Here is a 24596-nt window from a genome sequence, read left to right on the forward strand (position 1 = left end):
GAGCCGAGGGGAGGAGCGGACGCGGATGTCAATTAGTATTTGGGCTGTGTGTGATTGGTCGGTGCCGGTGGGCGGGGCGTCAGCCCTCCTTTATTGAAGGCTTCCCTCCTCAGCGTTGTCCTCAGTTTGCTTCCTTTTTATGTTCCGTTGTTGGTGAGTAGTCTCTGTCCTCCTGCCCACACCATGTGCGTCTCCTCATGACTCCGCTTCCTTCTCACCAGTCACATAGTCCGGGGGCTCGGCTGCCATTATCCTCCTTAGCGCTGGGCCTGTGTATAAAAGTGACGCACCTCTATGGAAGGAGAACTACAAGTCCCACCATGCCCCTGCTCGCTGAACCCCGGACTGATCGTTCTGTGTTTTTTTTTTTGTTTATAGACGTACGGCTGGAGCAGGAAGATGGAACCCAGCGGAGGTGAGTGCGGGGGACACGTGGTGCACGGGCATGTGACTATAGGGTGCACCCTACTGGTGGGTGGTCATCTGCCCCCTGGGGGCTCCAGGTATTGGGGGTGGGCAGTCTGGATGCTGCAGTGTTAGAGCTGTGCCCTGTTTAGTAGTCTAAGTAAATGACAGCACACATTTCAAGGGTTAAATCAGTGTTTCCAAACAGGGTGCCTCAGCTGTTGCTAATCCACAACCCCCAGAATGCCTGGACATGCTGAGAGTTGTAGTCTTGCAACAACTGGAGGTGCCCTGGTTGGGGAGCTCTGGGTTTAACTCTAGCAGCAGGAGGGGGTCTGATACCAGGCTCTGATTTTGCATGAGAAATCCACAACCCATGTGACTGGGGCCCCATATTCTTCAGTGTAAACTGTGAAATCTACAGGGATTACAGGAGGGGAGGGGGATGAGTGGAGCAGTTGCCCATAGCAACATAACAGGCTTTGCAATTGCTTTCATTAGAAAATCTTCAGTATTTCATACTGAGAGCCAGTCACACAACTGCGTGCCCCCCCCGTCTGCCTGCTTGGACACATACTAGTCCTGCTGTGTCCATGCATCATCATCACCTATGTCATGGACACACTTCCTTGATTGACAGCTGTCAGTGCAGGGCTCAGAGCTGGAGGAAAAATCGTCCCACTGTCAGCTTGTGTCCCGCTACTGTCAGTGAGGATAAGCTGGGAGTTGTAGTTTTGCTAATGCTAGGGGAGATGTGAGCAGACAGCATACTGAGGGAGGGGGCGGAGACCTGCAAAGTGAGGCCACGCCTCCTCCATTTGAGAGGAATTCAGACTAGTGAGCTAAACTAAAAGTGTAATAAAAAAGGTGCTAGACACATAAAAATTAGATGTACATGGTCAGGATTAGGTACTGGAGGATATAAAAAAAAAATTGTTGGATCTGACTGGAACGCTTTAAGGACTCGAGGTTTCTTTTTTTTTTTTTTTGCACTTCTGTTTAATCACCTTCTAAAAATCATAACTTTCAGTCATCCACCTATAGACGTATATAACGGCTTGTTTTTTGCTTCACCAATTTAACTTTGTAATGGCATCAGTCAATTCACAAAAATATGGCGAAACAAAAAAATTGTGGGACAAAATTGAACAAAAAACAATTTTGTAATTTTTAGCGACTTCTGTTTCTTCGCAGAGCACTCTTCAGTAAAATTGACACCTTTATATTCTGTAGGTTCATATGGCCACAAGAATACCTAATTTATATGGGTTTTATTTTACAAATTTAAAAAAAATATTCACCAAAATTAGTATGTTTAACCCCTTAAGGACCGAGCCCTTTTTCACCTTAAGGACCGGAGCGTTTTTGCAATTCTGACCACTGTCACTTTAAACATTAATAACTCTGGAATGCTTTTAGTTATCATTCTGATTCTGAGATTGTTTTTTCGTGACATATTCTACTTTAACTTAGTGGTAAAATTTTATGGTAACTTGGATCCTTTCTTGGTGAAAAATCACCAAATTTGATGAGAAAAATGAAAATTTAGCATTTTTCTAACTTTGAAGCTCTCTGCTTGTAAGGAAAATGGATATTCAAAATTTTTTTTGGGTTCACATATACAATATGTCTACTTTGTTTGCATCATAAAATTTATGAGTTTTTACTTTTGGAAGACACCAGAGGGCTTCAAAGTTCAGCAGCAATTTTGAAATTTTTCACAAAATTTTCGAACTTGCTATTTTTCATGGACCAGTTCAGGTTTGAAGTGGATTTGAAGGGCCTTCATATTAGAAATGCCCCATAAATGACCCCATTATAAAAACTACACCCCCCAAAGTATTCAAAATGACATTCAGTAAGTGTATTAACCCTTTAGGTGTTTCACAGGAATAGCAGCAAAGTGAAGGAGAAAATTCAAAATCTTCATTTTTTTACACTCATGTTCTTGTAGACCCAATTTTTGAATTTTTGCAAGGGGTAAAAAGGAGAGAATTTTTACTTGTATTTGAAACCCAATTTCTCTCGAGTAAGCACATACCTCATATGTCTATGTAAAGTGTTCAGCGGGCGCAGTAGAGGGCTCAGAAGGGAAGGAGCGTCAAATGGTTTTTGGGGGGCATGTCACATTTAGGAAGCCCCTATGGTACCAGAACAGCAAAAAAACACACATGGCATACCATTTTGGAAACTAGACCCCTCAGGGAACGTAACAAGGGGTAAAGTGAACCTTAATACCCCACAGGTGTTTCACGACTTTTGCATATGTAAAAAAAAAAATTTTTTTTTTTACCTAAAACATCCAGCTGTTGCAAAACTACAACTCCCAGCATGTACGGACAGCGGAAGGGCATGATGGGTCTTGTAGTTATGCAACAGCCGGAGGCATACTACTTTGGCTGGGGATGCTGGGGTTGTAGTTATGCAACAGCTGGAGACACACTGGTTTACTACTTAACTCAGTGTGCCTTCAGCTGTTGCAAAACTACAACTCTCAGCAGTCACCGACAGCCAACGGGCATGCTGGGAGTTGTAGTTATGCAACCACCAGATGCACCACTACAACTCCCAGCATGCACTTTAGCTGATTGTGCAAGCTGGGAGTTGTAGTTACACAACAGCTGAAGGTACACTTTTCCATAGAAAGAATGTGCCTCCAGCTGTTGCAAAACTACAAGTCCCAGCATGCCCATAAGGGCATGCTGGGAGTTGTGGTGGTCTGCCTCCTGCTGTTGCATAACTACAGCTCCCAGCATGCCCTTGTTGCATGCTGGGAGCTGTTGCTAAGCAACAGCAGGAGGCTGTCACTTACCTCCAGCGATCCACATTGCAGGACTGTCCCTCGCCGCCGCTGTCGCTCCTGGGGCCCCGATCCCAACAGGGACGCCGGGGATCGGGGTCCCCAGCACCGGGGGTCGTCTTCCCGCTCACGTCCTCCGGAAGAGGGGCGGAGCAGGTTGCGGGAGTGACACCCGCAGCAGGCGCCCTGATTGGTCGGCCGGTAATCCGGCCGACGAATCAGGGCGATCGTGAGGTGGCACCAGTGCCACCTCACTCCTGCAGACTCTGGCTGTTCGGGGCCGTCTCTGACTGCCCCGATCAGCCAGTAATTCCGGGTCACTGGAGACCCGATTGACCCGGAATCCGCCGCAGATCGCTGGACTGAATTGTCCAGCGATCTGCGGCAATCGCAGACATGGGGGGACAGAATGAACGATTTCAGCAGGCATCCGGCTGCCCTCCGGCTAGCGGTGGGGGCCGGAAATGCTCAGGGCGTATCCATACGCCCTCGGTCCTTAAGGACTTGGAAACGGGGGCGTATGGATACGCCCTATGTCCTTAAGGGGTTAAAGGAAATCTGTCACCTGCACTAACCTGTTGGTACAGACACAGTGCAGGTGACACTGACAACTGTACTCGCCTTGCCCCGTTCCAGGTAATCCTGTCCGTTAGCTCCAGCTTGGGGCACAGGTGGAGCTTAGTGATGTCACTAAGCTCCGCCCCTGCTGCTCTCTGCTGGGGGCTTGCAGCAGTGGTGACGTCTCTAAGCTCCGCCTGGGCTGGAGCTGAAGATTACTGGAGATCTGCTGCATGGGACGGGACAAGGTTAGTACCACTGTCATCAGTGTCGCCTGCGCTCTGTTGGTACCGACAGGTTAGTGCAGGTGACAGATTTCCTTTGAAATTGTCATCTTCTGACCCCTACAACTTTTATTTTTCCACATACAGGGCTATACAGGTACGCCCTGCTTTAACCTGTTCAGGACCCATGACGTATGCATACGTCTTCACACCCTGGGTCTTAAGGACCCATGACGTATGCATACGTCATGGCGTTTTCCGGTCTCTGCCGCTCGCCGGGCAGAGATCGGAACTGGATGCCTGCTGAAATCCTTCAGCAGGCATCCAGGGCAAACGCCGAGGGGGGCCATGTAGGCCTCCCATGTCGGCGATCGCCGCAAATCGCAAGGGAAATCGCCCTTGCGATCTGCGGCGATACCGGGCTGATCGGGTCTCTGGAACCCGACCGCCCGGTAATTTCGCATGATCCCGGCTGTCACAGACAGCCAGGACCATGCTGGAGTATCGGAGCGAGGTGGCAAGCCGGCCACCTCCTCCGATCCCCTGCGATCTGTCGGTTAGTTAACCGACCAATCGCAGGAGGGGGGGCGGTTACTTCCTCCCGTCCTGCCCGGCCCCTGAAAGTCCGGAGAGGACGGGAGGAAGACCGGAGGACGCGGCGGGGGACGGGGGAGTGCTGGGGACCGGCCCCGGTACTTACCTCGTCCCTGAAGACCCGGATCCAGACGATGAAGACGGCGGCAGCGGCGACAGGTGAGTAGATCTTCAGCCGCGGTCGGGCCCTTTACAGCAATGCACGTCGCCGTAAAGCGACATGCATTGCTGTAATAGGACCCTGTAAACTGCAACTCCCAGCATGCCCAGACAGCCCTTGGCGTCTGGGCATGCTGGGAGTTGCAGTTTTGCAACATCTGGAGGTCCACAGTTTGGAGACCACTGTGCCCTTCCAGATGTTGCAAAACTACACATCCTCAGCATGCCCTTACTGTCCAGGCATGCTGGGAGTTGTAGTGCTGTAACATCTGGCCCTTCAGATGTTGCAGAACTACAACTCCCAGCATGCCTGGACAGTTTTGGCATACTGGGAGTTGTAGTTTTGCAACATCTGGAAGGGCACAGATTGGGAACCACTGTATTAGTGGTCTGCAAACTGTAGTCCCCCAGATGTTGCAAAACTACAACTCCAAGCATGCTGGGAGTTGTAGTTCGGCAACATCTGGCTCTAAAGATGTTGCCGAACTACTACTCCCAGCATGCCTGAGAATGTTTGGGAGTTGTGGTTTTGCAACAGCTGGAGGCACACTGGTTGGGAAACATTGTTTCCTAACTCAGTGTTTCCCAACCCGTGTGCCTCCAGCTGTTGCAAAACCACAACTCCCAAACATTCTCAGGCATGCTGGGAGTAGTAGTTTTGCAACAGCTGGAGGCCCCCCCCCTGTGAATGTACAGGGTACACTCACATGGGCAGGGGGCTTACAGTGAGTATCAGGCTGCAAGTTTGCGATGCAGCAAATTTTGCGCGGCAGCTCAAACTCGCTGTAATCCCCCGGCCGTGTGACTGTACCCTAAAAACACTACACTACACTAACACAAAATAAAATAAAAAGTAAAAAACACTACATATACACATACCCCTACACAGCCCCCCTCCCCAATAAAAATGAAAAACGCCTGGTACGCCACGGTTTCCAAAATGGAGCCTCCAGCTGTTGCAAAACAACTCCCAGTATTGCCAGACAGCCGTTGACTGTCCAGGCATGCTGGGAGTTTTGCAACAGCTGGAGGCACCCTGTTTGGGAATCGCTGGCGTAGAATACCCCTATGTCCACCCCTATGCAAATCCCTAATTCAGGCCTCAAATGCGCATGGCGCTCTCACTTTGGAGCCCTGTGGTATTTCAAGGCAACAGTTTAGGGACACATATGGGGTATCGCCGTACTCGGGAAAAATTGACTAACAAATCTTGGGGGTCTTTTTCTCCTTTCACCCCTTATGAAAAGGTGAAGTTGGGGTCTACACCAGCATGTTAGTGTAAAAAAATAAACTTTTTACACTAACATGCTGGTGTTGCCCTATACTTTTCATTTTGACAAGAGGTAAAGGGGAAAAAAGCGCCACAAAATTTGTAACACAATTTCTCCCGAGTACGGAGATACCCCATATGTGGGCGTAAAGTGTTCTGGGGGCGCACAACAAGGCCCAGAAGGGAGAGTGCACCATGTACATTTGAGGTGATTTGCACAGGGGTGGCTGATTGTTACAGCGGTTTTGACAAACGCAAAAAAAACAAAACCCCACATGTGACCCCATTTCGGAAACTACACCCCTCACGGAATGTAATGAGGGGTGCAGTGAGAATTTACCCCCCACAGGTGTCTGACAGATCTTTGGAACAGTGGGCTGTGCAAATTAAAAATGTTGTACAGCCCACTGTTCCAAAGATATGACAGACACCAGTGGGGGGTAAATGCTCATTTTATGCCTTGTTACGTTCCTCAAGGGGTCTAGTTTCCAAAATGGTATGCCATGTGGGGGTTATTTTGCTGTCCTGGCACCATATGGGCTTCCTAAATGCGACATGCCCCCCGAGCAAAATTTGCTCTCAAAAAGCCAAATATGACTCCTTCTCTTCTGAGCATTGTAGTTCGCCCATAGTGCACTTCAGGTCAACTTATGGGGTACCTCCATAATCAGAAGAGATGTGGTTACAAATTTTGGGGGGTATTTTCTGCTATTAACCCTTGCAAAAATGTGAAATTTGGGGGGAAACACACATTTTAGTGAAATTTTATTTTTATTTTTTTACGTATGCAAAAGTCGTGAAACCCCTGTGGGGTATTAAGGCTCACTTTATTTCTTGTTACGTTCCACAAGGGGTCTAGTTTCCAAAATGGTATGCCATGTGTTTTTTTTTTGCTGTCCTGGCACCATAGGGGCTTCCTAAATGCGACATGCCCCCGAGCAAAATTTGCTCTCAAAAAGCCAAATATGACTCCTTCTCTTCTGAGCACTGTAGTTCACCCATAGTACACCTCAGGTCAACTTATGGGGTACCTTCATACTCAGAAGAGATGGGGTTACAATGTTTGGGGGGTATTTTCTGCTATTAACCCTTGCAAAAATGTGAAATTTGGGGGGAAACACACATTTTAGTGAAATTTTATTTTTATTTTTTTACATATGCAAAAGTCGTGAAACCCCTGTGGGGTATTAAGGCTCACTTTATTCCTTGTTACGTACCTCAAGGGGTCTAGTTTCCAAAATGGTATGCCATGTGGGGGATTTTTGCTGTTCTGGCACCATAGGGGCTTCCTAAATGCAACATGCCTCCCAAAAACCATTTCAAAAAAACGTACTCTCCAAAATCCCCTTGTCGCTCCTTCGCTTCTGAGCCCTCTACTGCGCCCACCGAACACTTTACATAGACATATGAGGTATGTGCTTACTCGAGAGAAATTGGGCTACAAATATAAGTATACATTTTCTCCTTTTTCCCCTTGTAAAAATTCAAAAATTGGGTCTACAAGAACATGCGAGTGTAAAAAATGGAGATTGTGAATTTTCTCCTTCACTTTGCTGTTATTCCTGTGAAACACCTAAAGGGTTAAAACGCGGACTGAATGTCATTTTGAATACTCTGGGTGGTGCAGTTTTTATAATGGGGTCATTTGTGGGGTATTTCTAATATGAAGACCCTTCAAATCCACTTCAAACCTGAACTGGTCCATGAAAAATTGTGAGTTTGGAAATTTTGTGAAAAATTGGAAAATTGCTGCTGAACTTTGAAGCCCTCTGGTGACTTCCAAAAGTAAAAACACGTAAATTTTATGATGCAAACATAAAATAGACATATTGTATATGTGAATAAAAAAAAAAATTATTTGGAATATCCATTTTCCTTACAAGCAGAGAGCTTCAAAGTTAAAAAAAATGCAAAATTTTCAAATTTTTCATAAAATGTTGGGATTTTTCACCAAGAAAGGATGCAAGATACCACAAAATTTTACCACTATGTTAAAGTAGAATATGTCACGAAAAAACAATCTCGGAATCAGAATGATAACTAAAAGCATTCCAGAGTTATTAATGTTTAAAGTGACAGTGGTCAGAATTGCAAAAAATGGCCGGGTCCTGAGGTGTAAAATGGCTGGGTCCTTAAAGGGTTAAGAGGTTAAAGAGAAACTGTCAGTCTGTTTACACACTTTACCCAATATACTGGGTTATAGTGTAGGTGAACAGGAGTCCAACAAGGGATCACTTACTCAAATATGTCCAGGAGGTCCTGAGATGTCCCCAGAAGATCCTCTGCTGAATTCAGTGAATCAGCAAATGGTTGGAGCTCCGCCCACTTAACTTGCATATTCATTCTGTGACTCCACACCCTAGTGAAGTGGAGTCAGGCAATGATTATGTAAATCCAGTGGGCAGAGCCCCTCCCCTATAGCCTAGTAAAGTGGAGTTGCACAATTAATATGTAAATTGAGTGGGCGGAGTCACACCCCGTGTGTGTGTGTGACTATACTTTTTATATGTTGTAGATCTTAGCAAAACATTAACCTTTCTAATATACTTCATAGATTTTTATTTTTAATATTTTTTTTTTTTTATAGAAATCATGGCTTTATCCAAGCTGAAGCACAGGCATGGACCAAGTCCAGTAAGTGAGGGTGGGCTAGCACTCCTCTGTTCTCTCCTGCCTAAGACACACAGGAGTGCTAGCCCACTCTCACTTACTGGACTTGGTCCATGCCTGTGCTTCAGCTTAGATAAAGCCATGATTTCTATAAAAAGGAAATAACATTTTCTTATGACGTATATTAGAAAGGTCAATGTTTTGCAAAGATCTAAAATATATACTGTAAAAAAATATTTGTATTGGACAGTGCCCATTTAAGTGAACCCCTGTTCACCCACATTATAACCCAGTGTATTGTGTTTAGTGTGGGTGAACAGGCTGACAAGAGTTCCTTTTTATATAAAAAAAAATCAAAACAAAATTAAAGCAACTTGGTTGTTATGGGTGACCCCCCCCCCCCTCATGGTGTGTACTGGGGTGACTTAAATATGGAGTCGCGACACTTCCATAATTGTGAGTGATAAATCTGTATGGTCTACTCCTCTGCATTACATTCCACTTGCATCACTGTGGATACTTGTTCACACAATGGAATTCTACATAGGCATTCCCCAGCAGCAGAGGTGTGGTGATTTCAAAGGCAGAATTTGCACACTGATTTGTTTAAGCGGAATTCAGGAATCTGAATTTCTGAGCCAAAGGACAACTGCAGCGCAATATACACTTATCCCCTATCTACAATATGGGGGATAAGTGTTTGATCGCAGGGGGTCCGACCGCTGGGACCCCCGAGATCTCCCTGACGGGGCGCCGCCCCGTCTCCTCCCTGTCCCCATACAGTTCTATGGGGGAGCCAGGGAGGCACGAATGCTGCCTCTCCCATAGAGATGTATGGAGGAGGCGTGCCGGCCGCAACGTCATGCTGCGGCAGGCACGCCCCCTGCACGGGAGAGCCGCGGCCCTGTACAGGAGATCGTGGGGGGGGGGGGGGGGTCCCAGCGGTCGGACCCCCCAAAATCAAACACTTATCCCCTATCTTGTAGATAGGTGATAAGTGTATATTAAGCTGTAGTTGTCCTTTAACTCTCTTGCCATACAGTTGTTGTACACTTTGTTAGTATATAAATTATATATTACATACCGTATATACTCGAGTATAAGCAGACCCGAGTATAAGCCGAGACCCCTAATTTCAACCCAAAATCCCAGGAAAAGTTATTGACTCGAGTAGAAGCCTAGGGTGGGAAATACATCATCCCCCCCCTGTCATCATCCAGACCCGTCATTAACATCCTCATCATCATCACCGCCTGTCATCATCCAGACCCTCATCATCACCTGTCATCATCCCCTTGTCGTCATCCCACACCCCCCTTCGTCATCCCACACCCCCCTTCATCATCCCACACCCCCCTTCATCATCCTCTTATCATCCGCCCTCAGTGGTCTTCAACCTGCGGACCTCCAGAGGTTTCAAAACTACAACTCCCAGCAAGCCCGGGCAGCCATCGGCTGTCCGGGCTTGCTGAGAGTTGTAGTTTTGAAACCTCCGGAGGTCCGCAGGTTGAAGACCACTGCGGCCTTCGACATCATCCAGCCCCCTCTCACCACCCTTTAGTTCTGTACAGTACTCACCTCCGCTCGGGGCTGGTCCGATGCTGCAGGGCTGTCCGGAGAGGAGGTGGTCCGGTGGGATAGTGGTTCCGGGCTGCTATCTTCACCGGGGAGGCCTCTTCTCCGCGCTTCCGGCCCGGAATAGAGGCGTTGCCTTGACAATGACGCAGAAGTACGTTGGCAATGAACACACCTCTGCGTTGTTGTCAAGGCAACGTGACTATTCTGGTGCCGGGCCCGAAGCGCGGAGAAGAGGCGCCCCCAGTGAAGATAGCAGCCCGGAACCACTATCCCACCGGACCACCTCCTCTCCGGACAGTCCTGCAGGACCGGACCAGCGCCGAGCGGAGGTGAGTACTGTACAGAACTAAAGGGGGGTGAGGGGGGCTGGATGATGTCGAAGGCCGCAGTGGTCTTCAACCTGCGGACCTCCGGAGGTTTCAAAACTACAACTCTCAGCAAGCCCGGACAGCCGATGGCTGCCAGGGCTTGCTGGGAGTTGTAGTTTTGAAACCTGGAGGTCCGCAGGTTGAAGACCACTGCGGGTGGAGAGTTCACTCGAGCATAAGCCGAGGGGGGTGTTTTCAGCACGAAAAATCGTGCTGAAAAACTCGAGTATATACGGTATTAGATTTTTTTTTTTTTTTTTTTGGGAGTCCCCACATTATATATGACTGCAACAGTATACAATCTTGCCATTTTCTAGCTTTATGAAAACAGTGAATTCCCTCAATGTGTTCAACATAGATTCCCTTAGTATATAATTTAATCTAACAAAATGTGTATGTGTATCACTATTGGTTACATTTATTTTAAACATATAAACCATATTTGCTCTATTATGACACTCCACCATGAATATAAGACTACTTTATGTCCACTCCCCTTATTCCATGTCCAATATACATACAGGACAGGATTCAACTATTCCAAACCCAGGAGTTTCTCTGCAGCGTTTTCATCCCAAGCAGCTCTGCTGCACATATAGGTAAAATAGAGCGCTGGGAGGAAGGGACTTCATTAAAGGGGTATTCCAGGAAAAAAAACTTTTTTTAATTTTTTTTTTAACTGGTTCCAGAAAGTTAAAAGATTTGTAAATTACTTCTATTAAAAAAATCTTAATCCTTTCGATAATTATCAGCTGCTGAAGTTGAGTTGTTGTTTTCTGTCTGGCAACAGTGCTCTCTGCTGACATCTCTGCTTGTCTCGGGAACTGCAGAGTAGAATAGGTTTGCTATGGGGATTTGCTTTTAAACTGGGCCGCGTGTCATCAGAGAGAACTTGGACAGAAAGGAACATCTCAACTTCAGAAGCTAAGTACTGAAAGGATCAAGATTTTTTAATAGAAGTAATTTACAAATCTGTTTAACCTTCTGGAGCCAGTTGATATATAAAAAAAAGTTTTTTCCTGGATAACCCCTTTAAGTGTAAGATCAGCTCCTCCGCTGCTAGGCACTACTGGGAAGATACTGATTTTAAAACTACCTACATTATAAGAAAAGGTTTTCTTAAATTCAGAATTTCTGTACTATAATAATGGTTACTGCTTCTTTCCCATTCAGAGTTGAGACTTGGCAAGAAGTTGAATGAAGGTAAAACTAAGGAGGTGTATGAGCTCCTGGATCATCCTGGATGTGTCCTCATGCAGTCCAAGGACCAGATCACAGCGGGGAACGCAGCTCGGAAGGACCACATGGAAGGGAAGGCTTCCATCTCCAACAAGACCACCAGCTGTGTCTTCAAACTGCTGCAAGAAGCTGGTAAGATGGGATTCAAATACTCAATATAGAATTTCTGTATAAATACAAAGGGTATGTTCACACTATGGAATCTCCATACTGGCAGAGATTGTCAGCAGCGCAGGCCACCAAAATCAATTGGGCTAGGACCCTAAAGACCTGCGCCATCACCATTGACAACAATGCAAGCTGCTGGAAATTCCAACAAAAAAGAACATGTTCCTTTGTTTCGCTGTGCCTGAATCTCAGCAGCAAAATTTTCTGGAATTTTTTCGGTCAAAGGACAACCCATTCACACTAATGTTACCTTCATGCAAAGGAATCTCCTGAGTGGATATTCCCTAATGCATATATAAAACGTATTAAATGTGTGGTTTTGGTTTTTACTACCTACAACATGGAGGTAGAAAGGATTGAGGTGGAGCTTGAAGGGAACAATTCACAAAGGATTTACATAGATCATGGCCTGAAGGGCAGGGGAGGAGTAACGGTTTGGCTTGTAATCACACTGACAAGTGATTGAAGCCAGTACTGATGGCAAGGACATAATCTAAGGTCCTGATCATAATACAGTGGTCCCTCAACATATGATGGTAATCCGTTCCAAATGGACCATCGTTTGTTGAAACCATCGTATGTTGAGGGATCCGTGCAATGTAAAGTATAGGAAAATGGTCTTCAACCTGTGGACCTCCAGATGTTGCAAAACTACAACACCCAGCATGCCCGGACAGCCGTTGGCTGTCTGGGCATGCTGGGAGTTGTAGTTTTGCAACATCTAGAGGTCTGCAGGTTGAAGACCACTGGTATTGGAGGTGATACTCGCATGTCCCCGCCGCTCCGGACCGTCACTGCTGCCCTGGATGTCGCCCTCCATCGCTGTCAGTGTCCCCGATGCTCCGGCAAGGCCTCTGCTTCCCCGGCATCCTCGTTCTCCGTCGCCTCCATCACGTCGCTACGCACGCCGCTCCTATTGGATGATGGGACGGTGTGCACAGCGACGTGATGACGATGGAGAGCGCAGACTATGCAGGGGATCCCGAAGAGGACGCGCCAGAGGACAGGTAAGTGATCGTCAGCAGACCACACGAGGCACCGTAAACGGCTATCCAACGGCAACTGAAGCAGTCTGCGCTGCAGGATAGCCGTTTATACGATGGCCCTGACATACAAAAGCATCGTATGTTGATGCTGCCTTCAACATGCGATGGCCTCTGAGAGGCCATCGTATGTTGAAATGATCGTATGTCGGGGCCATTGTAGGTCGAGTGGTCACTATACTAGCATCTAAGAATCTTGGGTCACCCTATGTAGTTGAACTTGTCTTGGTATGTGTCTCAAGTTATATGGGAGGAAGTAGTTGAAAGAATAAAAATGTGAATACATACCATACTCAAACATGAAACATGGATGACATTGACATTTCTTAGTGGTATATGGAAAGCAAATATTTTAGCAGAAAAGTCTTACTGTATGCTCCTGTAATGTTCTACACACCCAGTGCATATATAGTGTAGATCTCCAGTACTGTGGCAAGTATATTCACTCTTCATTGCATAGCAAACTGTTGCAGCTTCTCTAACATGTTCAGGATATAGGTGGATAGCATAGCCTTGGGATGCTATAGGAAGCAATGCTTTACCTTATTGCTCAATAGGGCAGCTTAGGGTTTACGTAGGAAAAGCTCCTCTCAAGCTATTGTAGAAGAACAGCTGTGTTGAAATCTGATATCCTAGAAAGCGGTATTCCCTCGTGAGAAATCTTCCAATGCTCTAGGTGTCCTCACTACATAGCCTGTGGGCCATATTACTTGATGTCTGCATATAATAGGAGCATGTATATTGCAAACCTCCTGTTATTTCTTAAAACTTAATGTTAACGGTGTACAAAACATGGAGTTGACTTGGCAGAAGGTAAGCATGTTAAGTATTTGGTATCTTGACTCTCAAGGCAGAATGGGGCGTTGGTGGGGTGGGTGTGTCTTGTCTTTTCTATGCTCTAGTCTACATATCATGTGGTGTACCTAAATAAAATTTCTCCTCGTTTGTTAACCTTTTCTCCTCAGGTATCAAGACTGCGTTCGTGAAAAAGTGCAGTGCAACTGGATTCATTGCCACTCACTGCGAGATGATCCCCATAGAGTGGGTGTGTAGGAGAATAGCCACAGGCTCCTTCCTAAAGAGAAATCCTGGAGTCAAGGAAGGATACAAATTTTATCCCCCCAAAGTGGAGATGTTTTTCAAGGTTTGTCCTAAGGCTATGTACTGTATCCTGATGGTTGATGTCCTTTTATGATTTAAGGCTTTTCCATAGATTTCCTAAATGAGTCTGTTCTTCTAGGATGATGCCAATAATGACCCTCAGTGGTCGGAGGAGCAACTAATTGCCACAAAACTAAACTGTGCTGGACTTGTCATTGGTCAGGCGGAGGTGGACATCATGAGCCATTCCACAGTGGCCATTTTTGAGATTCTGGAAAAAGCTTGGGCAAAACAAGAATGCACTTTAGTGGACATGAAGGTAAGACATGTGTATGATGTGGTGGTCAGCCTTACATTTCTAATTTAAACAAGTAGAACTTGTTTAACCCCTTAAGGACGCAGGACGTAAATGTACGTCCTGGTGAGGTGGTACTTAACGCACCAGGACGTACATTTACGTCCTGTGCATAACCGCGGGCATCGGAGCGATGCCCGTGTCATGCGCGGCTGATCCCAGCTGCTGATCGCAGCCAGGGACACGCCGGCAATGGCCGACGCCCGCGATCTCGCGGGCGTCCGCCATTAACCCCTTAGGTGCAGGGATCAATACAGATCCCGGCATCTGCGGCAGTTCGCGATTAAAATGAACGATCGGATCGGCCGCAGCGCCGCTGCGGGGATCCGATCATTCATAACGCCGCACGGAGGTCCCCTCTCCTTCCTCCGTGCGGCTCCCGGCGTCTCCTGCTCTGGTCTGTGATCGAGCAGACCAGAGCAGGAGATGACCGATAATACTGATCTGTTCTATGTCCTATACATAGAACAGATCAGTATTAGCAATCATGGTATTGCTATGAATAGTCCCCTATGGGGACTATTCAAGTGTAAAAAAAAAAAAAAAAAAAAAAATATGTAAAAGTAAAAAAAGAGTGAAAAATCCCCTCCCCCAATAAAAAAGTAAAACGTCCGTTTTTCCTATTTTACCCCCAAAAAGCGTAAACTCTTTTTATAGACATATTTGGTATCGCCGCGTGCGTAAATGTCCGAACTATTAAAATAAAATGTTAATGATCCCGTTCGGTGAACGTCGTGAACGAAAAAAAATAAAAAAGTCCAAAATTCCTACTTTTTTAATAAATTTTATTAAAAAAAAATTATAAAAAATGTATTAAGTTTTTATATACAAATGTAGTATCAAAAAAAAGTACAGATCATGGCGCAAAAAATGAGCCCTCATACCGCCGCTTATACGGAAAAATAAAGTTATGTCATCAAAATAAAGGGATTATAAACGTACTAATTTGGTTAAAAAGTTTGATTTTTTTTTTAAGCGCAACAATAATATAAAAGTATATAATAATGGGTATCATTTTAATCGTATTGACCCTCAGAATAAAGAACACATGTCATTTTTACCAGAAATTGTACGGCGTGAAAACAACCTTCCAAAATTAGCAAAATTGCGTTTTTCGGTTTAATTTCCCCACAAAAATAGTGTTTTTTGGTTGCGCCATACATTTTATGATATAATGAGTGATGTCATTACAAAGGACAACTGGTCGCGCAAAAAACAAGCCCTCATACTAGTCTGTGGATGAAAATATAAAAGAGTTATGATTTTTAGAAGGCGAGGAGGAAAAAATGAAAATGTAAAAATTAAATTGTCTGAGTCCTTAAGGCCAAAATGGGCTGAGTCCTTAAGGGGTTAAATTAAAAAAATATAATGTAATGTTCTCTTAAATCAGATTGAATTTGGTGTGGACGTGACCAAAAAAGAAATTGTCCTTGCTGATGTGATTGATAATGATTCCTGGCGTCTTTGGCCCGCAGGAGATAAGACCCAGCAGAAGGATAAACAGGTATTTATCTTATTTTCAACATACAGTAAAGTGATGCCTTGTAGCAACCAGTGTTTTACTACTTTTACCTGTATAGGTTTCAGTACTTCAGTTAAATGGTACTTATGAATGATAGTTCTTGAGCAGACTTGACAGATGGCATAGTTACAGCTAACTTGTCACTTGTGTCTTCTCTCTAGACTTACCGAGATCTGAAGGAGATTACTCCAGAAGCTATGCAGATGGTGAAAAGAAACTTTGAGTGGGTTGCAGATAAAGTTGAGGTAACTGAAGTACATTATGGGCAAGCTGAGATTTATCATAAGCTTTTTTTTTTTTCTCCTCCTTAGGCTGGGTTCACACTAAGTCTTTAACATACGGGGACCTGGCTCCAATGTCATTCATTTGAATGAGCCGACCGGAGTCGGTTATGTGGCCGGCCATGGTACACAATGGTTTTAGGCCCAATAAGAAAACCGGATACGGGGCAAAAATGAGCCACTATTTGAAGCTGGTCCGCTCATTCAAATGAATGAGATTGGGTCCGGCTGGGATACAGGAGTGTCTTTACTGCAGCAAAAAATATGCAGGATTCCACTGAGATTTAATTTTTTTTTTTTTATATTTTTTCATGGGCCTAAAAGCCAGAAAAACTACCACTGGTTTTCGCTGGCGGTTTTTGTCTGAGTCCGCTCCCGATCTATAACGCGGGGCCACGGCCGGGACCCGTTGCTAATAGAGCGCAGCATTGATTGTGGAGCCACGTGCTATTAACCCTTTAGACGCAGCATTAAAAGTTGAACGGCGCGTCTGAAGTGAAGGTGAAACCATGCCGGTTAGCTCAGGGAGCTGTTCGGGATCGCTGCGGCAAAATCGCGCCATCCCAAACAGCTTACAAGACAGCTGGATGATCCCTACCTGCCTCCTCGCTGTCCGATCGCCGAATGCCTGCTCAGTGCCTGAGATCCAGGCATGAGCAGTCAAGCGGCAAAATCATTGATCAGTGGTTTCTTATGAGAAATCACTGATAAATATAAAAGATCAGTGTGTGCAATGCTATAGGTCCCTATGGGAGCTATAACACTGCAAAAAAATGAGTGAATAAAAATCATTTAACACCTCCCCTATTAAAAGTTTGAATCACCCCCCCCTTCCCATAAAGTGTAAATAAAAATAAACGTGGTATCACCGCGTGCGGAAGTGTCCGAATTATAAAAATATATTGTTAATTAAACCGCACGGTCAATGGCGTACGCAAAAAAATTCAAAAGTCCAAAAGTGCATTTTTTTTGTCATTTTAGATCATGAGAAAATGAATAAAGCGATCAATAAATCCTATCAATGCAAAAGTGGTACTGCTAAAAAGTTCAGATCACGGCGCAAAAATGAGCCCTCATACCACCCCATACGCAGAAATATAAAGTTATAGGGGTCAGAATATGACAATTTTAAACGTATACATTTTCCTGCATTTAGTTAGGATTTTTTCTAGAAGTACGACAAATTAAAACCTATAGAAGTAGGGTATCATTTTAACCGTATGGACCTACAGAATGAAGATAAGGTGTCATTTTTACCGAAAAATGCACTGTGTAGAAACGGAAGCCCCCAAAAGTTACAAAATGGCGTTTGTTTTTAAATTGTCTCACAATGATTTTTTTTTTTTCGTTTCGCCATAGATTTTTGGGTAAAATGACTGACGTCATTACAAAAGCAGAATTGGTGGCGCAAAAAAAATAAGCCGCCATATGGATTTTTAGGTGCAAAATTTAAAGAACGGAAAAACCCCGGGTCCTTAACCCCTTAAGGACGCAGGACGTAAATGTACGTCCTGGTGAGGTGGTACTTAACGCACCAGGACGTACATTTACGTCCTAAGCATAACCGCGGGCATCGGAGCGATGCCCGTGTCATGCGCGGCTGATCCCGGCTGCTGATCGCAGCCAGGGACCCGCCGACGCCCGCGATCTCGCGGGCGTCCGCCATTAACCCCTCAGGTGCCGGGATCAATACAGATCCCGGCATCTGCAGGAGTTCGCGATTTAAATGAACGATCGGATCGCCCGCAGCGCTGCTGCGGGGATCCGATCATTCATAACGCCGCACGGAGGTCCCCTCTCCTTCCTCCGTGCGGCTCCCGGCGTCTCCTGCTCTGGTCTGTGATCGAGCAGACCAGAGCAGGAGATGACCGATAATACTGATCTGTTCTATGTCCTATACATAGAACAGATCAGTATTAGCAATCATGGTATTGCTATGAATAGTCCCCTATGGGGACTATTCAAGTGTAAAAAAAAAAAAAAAAAAAAAAATGTAAAAGTAAAAAATAAGTGAAAAATCCCCTCCCCCAATAAAAAAGTAAAACGTCCGTTTTTTTCCTATTTTACCCCAAAAAGCGTAAAAAACATTTTTTATAGACATATTTGGTATCGCCGTGTGCGTAAATGTCCGAACTATTAAAATAAAATGTTAATGATCCCGTACGGTGAACGGCGTGAACGAAAAAAAAAAAGTCCAAAATTCCTACTTTTTTAATACATTTTATTATAAAAAGTGTATTAAAAGTTTTTTATATGCAAATGTGGTATCAAAAAAAAGTACAGATCATGGCGCAAAAAATGAGCCCCCATACCGCCACTTATACGGAAAAATAAAAAAGTTAGAGGTCATCAAAATAAAGGGATTATAAACGTACTAATTTGGTTAAAAAGTTTGATTTTTTTTTAAGCGCAACAATAATATAAAAGTATATAATAATGGGTATCATTTTAATCGTATTGACCCTCAGAATAAAGAACACATGTCATTTTTACCATAAATTGTACGGCGTGAAAACAAAACCTTCCAAAATTAGCAAAATTGCGTTTTTCGTTTTAATTTCCCCACAAAAATAGTGTTTTTTGGTTGCGGCATACATTTTATGATATAATGAGTGATGTCATTACAAAGGACAACTGGTCACGCAAAAAAAAGCCCTCATACTAGTCTGTGGATGAAAATATAAAAGAGTTATGATTTTTAGAAGGCGAGGAGGAAAAAATGAAAACGTAAAAATTAAATTGTCTGAGTCCTTAAGGCCAAAATGGGCTGAGTCGTTAAGGGGTTAACCTCTTAAGGACTCAGGGTTTTCCACTTTCATTTCTCAATTTTTAAAAATCATAACCCTTTTAATTTTGCACCTAAAATTCCATATGATGGCTTATTTTTTGCACCACCAATTCTACTATGCAGTGACATTGGTCATTTTACCAAAAAATCCACGGCGAAATGGAAAATTCTTTGTGCGACAAAATTGGAGAAAATGCCATTTTGTAATTTTGGGGGCTTCTGTTTCTATGCAGTGCATTTTTCGTTAAAAATAACCTCTTCTGTAGGTCCACAAGAGTAAATGATACCCTACTTCTGGGAAAAAAATCATAACCTCTATAATAACGCTTTTAATTTTTCCACATATAGGGCGGTATGAGGGCTCATTTCTTGCGCCGTGATCTGAAGGTTTTTAACGGTATTGATCGGATTTTTTTTTTTCGCAGTAAAATGGCAATGATCAGTGTTATTGGTAGTCAATTGCTCAAGCCTAGCTTTCAGGCTTGGAGCAATCAATCGCCGATTGGACGCATCGGAGGCAGGTAACGGGCACTCCACTCGCGTTCTAGTTGATCGGGACATCGCGACTTCACCGCAATGGTCCTGATCAGCCCGACTGAGCTGCCGAGAGTTTTTTTTAAAAAAAGTTTTTATTTTTTTTTGTTTAGACGCCGCATCTAAAGAGTTAATAGCGTGCCGCACACTATTAGCCCAGGGTCCCGACTTTCATTAGCTGCCAGGACTGACCCACTGATGCAGGGTCACGTGTTACAGACCGGGAACGGGCCCCAGGTACGCTCTGCGTCCTTAAGAGGTTAAATGTAAAAATATTTTTTTATTGTTTAATAAGGTTTCACTTCGATCTTTACTTTTAGTACTACTCCCAGCCTGAAACAGACTGATGGAGTAGTAGTACCTGTACTAATAGACCATACTATATTCATACATATATATTCCGGGTGGTGGCAGCCAATCCTCGCTCTCAGCAGGAAATATGAATCAGTGATGTGAATTCTATTCATATTAATGGCTGGCCCGGAGGGTAGTGCAGAGATGTGAGTGCTGTATAGAGCCACTTCGCAATAGGTGTCAGAAGTGACACATGCTGTGGTCTGTCCTTAACTGCAGGTACTACTACTCCTAACATTGAGCACACTCTGCTCCATGCTGGGTGCTGTAGTACCTTCATTAAAGGAGTAGTCCGGCGCGCACTTTTTTTATTTTATCCCGTCTGGGCTGCAAAATAAAAGAAAACACTTTCTTACCTGCCAACGAGCCCCCGGAAGTCTGTTACACTCCGGTACAGGTGTTTGGTCCCCGGGCTGTATTCTTCTTACTTCCTGTTAGGCTGAAGCTCCGTGTGACGTGCCGGGCTATCACCGGCCGCAGCAATGTCCCGCCTCGGCCAGTGATAGGCTGAAGCTTCGTGTGACGTGCCAGGCTAACAGGAAGTAAGAATACAGCCCGGGGACCGAATACGTGTACCGGAGCTCCGGGGGCTCGTTGGCAGGTAAGAGTGTATTTTCTTTTATTTGGAAGCCTGGACGGGATAAAATGAGAAGTGCGTGCCGGACTACTCCTTTTAATACAGATAGCAGCATGTCATTTCTGACACCTGTTGCGATCTGTCTATTGTATCTGCAGGTACTACAGCTCCCAGCATGGAGCAGAGTGCTCAATGTTAGGAGTAGTACCTGCAGTTAAGGACAGATCACAGCGGGGGGTCACTCCTGACACCTGCTGCAATCCTCCTGTATAATGTATAGATGCGGCCGGTTGGGACATTATACAGGAGGATCGCAACATGTCAGAAGTGACACCGGGCAATCTGTCAATTAGTACATGTACTACTCCCATCATGGAACAGTGTTCCATGCTGGGAGTAGTATTACTACCTAAAAATGTTAAACAAAATTTAACTACCAAATACAAACTCCATAACAAAAAAACCACCTGCAAAAAACCGCTAAAACCTTTTTTTTTTAATATTTTTCTTCAAGAAACGCCAAGATTTTCGCAAAAAAACAATTCAATAGTCTAAACGAGAGCGTTTTTGCCAAGGAGCCAAAAAGCTGAAAAACTCCCAAAGGATTAAACTAACTGAAACGCAAGGGGATCTTGCATTTTTCAGTTCACTATTGACTTGCAGCTAACATCCGCCCGCAACTTTTTTCACAGAAAAAAAACGCTGTGCGGCAAAACGGATGTTATCAGCGTTTTTGAATGAAAAACCTTGATGGAATCTTAGCCTAACAATGAGAAACCTGCTACTAAAGTGTGTAGGTTTTCCCAGTTGCTGCACAAAACTCATCATGTGGTGCACGTCATTTCATAAATGAGCACAAATGACACCCCTGGATAGTGCAAAAAATCTTTCACATCCTTATGCCAGGCAGTCACTGGAGTACATTTTGCTCAAATGTTAAATTCCATGCTCTAACCAGTGTCTCTGCACATGCTTAGCCAGAAAAGTTAAATAAAAATAATTAACCCGCTGCTGTGGGGATAATATGAAATGTAAATGTAGCTTTCGCTCTTAATATGGAACCAGAAAACTGGTGGTTTCAATACTTCCTTTGCCTTTCAGGTCCATCCCATGCTCTACAAATTCTTGTTTGGAAACCAGAATCATATCTGTGCATTGTAGCAGAGAATGGCAATAGAAGTGATAAGCCCATGTCTTTGACTCGCCTTTTGCTTTAATTTTGCCTTCATAATTGTATCTTCCCAGCTCCTTCTGACAAGTGAAAGCCAAGGAAGGGTTGTTGTGTTGATGGGGTCAATTTCTGATTTAGTGCACTGTGAAAAAATTAAGAAGTCCTGTTCAAACTACGGCATTTCATGCGAACTGAGGGTGACATCTGCTCACAAGGGACCTGATGAAACTCTAAGGATCAAGGCTGAGTATGAAGGTAAATACACACCACCTCCCCCTCATATGGCTCGCTGAATGGAAAAATTAGTTCTGGCTCAAAGTGAGGTGGTTTTTTTTTTTTTTTTTTCCCTTTCTTTCCCAAGGCTGTGTTGGCTGAAGAGCTGAGGCCATACAAATGGTCACTGGTATCAGCCGCCTGTTTAAATCCCTGTTTGGCATGCACCGTTCCCTGTGAAAACATGCTAAATCAGTTATGGCAGCTAGCGGTGGAGGTAAAGGAAACCTGTCGTATTTTACCATATAACACATGGCAAGGTGTTATATATAGTAAACAACTTCATCCGTGGGAGACATTCCTGCCAGCAGGAATGGAGAAGATATAAAGTTAGAAAGTGTCCCCTGCTGGACCTGTAAGTACGGTAGTTTCCTGGGTGGGGAGCTAAACTCACATAGGCCTATATTAAACTGAGAAATGGTTTTCCCACAACAACCAATCACAGCTCAGCTTTCACTTTACCAGAGCTTGTTAGCTGAGCTGTGATTGCTTGTTATGGGAAACTCTATTTAAATTTTTTTTTCCTCAGTTTGATAAATATGGGCCATAGTCCCGGTAATTGTGCCCCCTAAGCACAAAGGGCAGAGCACTGACACAGGCCATGGCTGGGTTGTCAGTCCCACTGAGGGGGGTGTTTAATTATAGCTGGAGAAGTTATAACTAGGGAAAACATAACTCTCCACCCAGGGGACTTCTTATGGGGCCGGTGGGGGATGCTTTCTAACGTAATCTTCCTCACCATTCCAGGGGACATTCCTGCCTACAGGAATGGGGAGGATATGATTTTACCATAGATAACATTATATAAAATCTGACAGGTTCCCTTAAGACTTTCAGCTTGTCTTGCAGTGTATTACACTAGTTATCAAGTGATCACATAGTGGGACTTAAATCCCAAATACGCCAGTCACTAAAAGGTGACAACTGAAACATTAACAATTACCCAACTACTAAGTGTTAGACGTTGTGATGTGCTTATGCTGTTACACTGACTCATTTTGTGTTTATTGTAGGAGACAGCATTCCCACGGTTTTTGTTGCTGTTGCTGGTAGAAGCAATGGTTTGGGTCCTGTCCTTTCTGGAAACACAGCTTATCCAGTTATTAACTGCCCACCTCTAACTGCAGATTGGGGAGCACAGGATGTCTGGTCATCTCTGCGAATGCCCAGTGGTAAGGGAATAATCTGAACAACGATGTAATCTTGTATCAGTATATGTAACCTAGAAATGAATGTATTCTGTGCCCTTTTTGTTTTCTAGGGCTTGGATGTTCAACAGTGTTGTCTCCAGAGGCAGCGGCTCAATTTGCAGCGCAAATCTTTGGATTGAACAATCACTTGATTTGGTCTAAGCTTCGCTCCTGTACCCTGAATACCTGGATCTCTCTGAAGCAAGCAGATGCCAAGCTGAGACAATGCAGCATGTAACCATGCTCCTCATAACCATTAACACAGGATGTAAATGTATGTCCTGATGCGGTGGTACTTAACGCACCAGGACATTTATGTCCTGTACATGACGCGAGCATCGGACCAGTGCTCACATCATGTGTGGCAGGTCGCAGCTGCTACCAGCAGCCAGGGACCTGCTGGTAATGGCAGACATCAGTGATCGTGCTGATGTCTGCCATTAAATCCTCATGCTGTGATCAATACAGATCATGGCAGTCTTCCAATGGCTGACTGGCACTGCCGCAGGGATCTGATCATCCAACATGGCAGCTGGAGGTCCCCTCACCTGTCTCCAGGGATCTTTATTTTTTTTTCTCTGGTCTGAGATCAAGCAGACCAGAGCAGAAAATCGCCAGTAATACTGATCAGTGCTATGCATAGCACGGAGTATTAGCAGTCAAATTGCTATAGTCTCCTATGGGGACAAAGTATAAAAAGAGAGGGGGGGGGGGGAAGGTCTAAAATTGCTGCTTTTCTTGTCACATCTCAAAAAAAATAAAGTGATTTAAAAGTTTCATATATGCAAATGTTGTATTGATATAAAGTACAGATCATGGTGCAAAAACTAGCCCTCATACAGCTGCGTATACAGAAAATTAGTTATAGGTTAAAATAGGATTTTAAACACACTTATTGGGTTAAAGTTTTTTTTTTTTTTTTTTTTTTGAGCAGTACAATAACCTAAAAGGTATCAGTTTAATCATATTGACCAACAGAATAAAGAAAACATGTCACTTTTACTGTAAAGTGTACAGAGTGAAAACAAAGCCTTCCAAAATATGCAAAATTGTGGCTTTCTTTTCAATTTCCCCTTTTTTTTTTTTTTTTGTGCCATACATTTTATAAAATTAGTCATTACAAAGGACAAATGGTCACGCAAAAAAAGCACTCATTGGTCTGTGGATGAAAATATAAGAATTGCGCTTTTTAGAAGGCGAGGAGAAAAGGCAAAAATAAACTTGGCTGTGTCCTTAAGGCCAAATTGGGCTGTGCTCTTAAGGGGTTAAACAGCTGCTTCTAGATGAGTCTTGGGTTTATTTTCTTGTCTAGTAAATGAATATGTTCTCATTAATGACTGTTTACAGATGCTAAACCTTTTTATCTGCACAGAATTTGCTGGGTGCAAATGAATCCATTGGGTTTAGGGGGGTCATCACATGCTGCAGATTTTC

At 44.3% G+C, this 24596-nt stretch overlaps 1 protein-coding gene across 1 annotated transcript; it reads left to right on the forward strand.

Annotated features, from left to right (window-relative positions):
- Positions 1–23618, forward strand: PAICS (phosphoribosylaminoimidazole carboxylase and phosphoribosylaminoimidazolesuccinocarboxamide synthase). Its single transcript, XM_056557975.1, has 10 exons — positions 1–153; positions 379–415; positions 11740–11937; positions 13982–14160; positions 14257–14436; positions 15863–15976; positions 16156–16239; positions 21774–21954; positions 22986–23144; positions 23234–23618. Exons 2-10 carry the CDS (start codon positions 400–402, stop codon positions 23398–23400), a joined length of 1278 nt encoding a protein of 425 aa, XP_056413950.1. The 5' UTR covers positions 1–153; positions 379–399; the 3' UTR covers positions 23401–23618.
- The last annotated feature ends 978 nt before the right edge of the window (positions 23619–24596 follow it).

This window comes from Hyla sarda, chromosome 1 (genome assembly GCF_029499605.1).
Source record: "Hyla sarda isolate aHylSar1 chromosome 1, aHylSar1.hap1, whole genome shotgun sequence".
NCBI lineage: Eukaryota > Metazoa > Chordata > Amphibia > Anura > Hylidae > Hyla > Hyla sarda.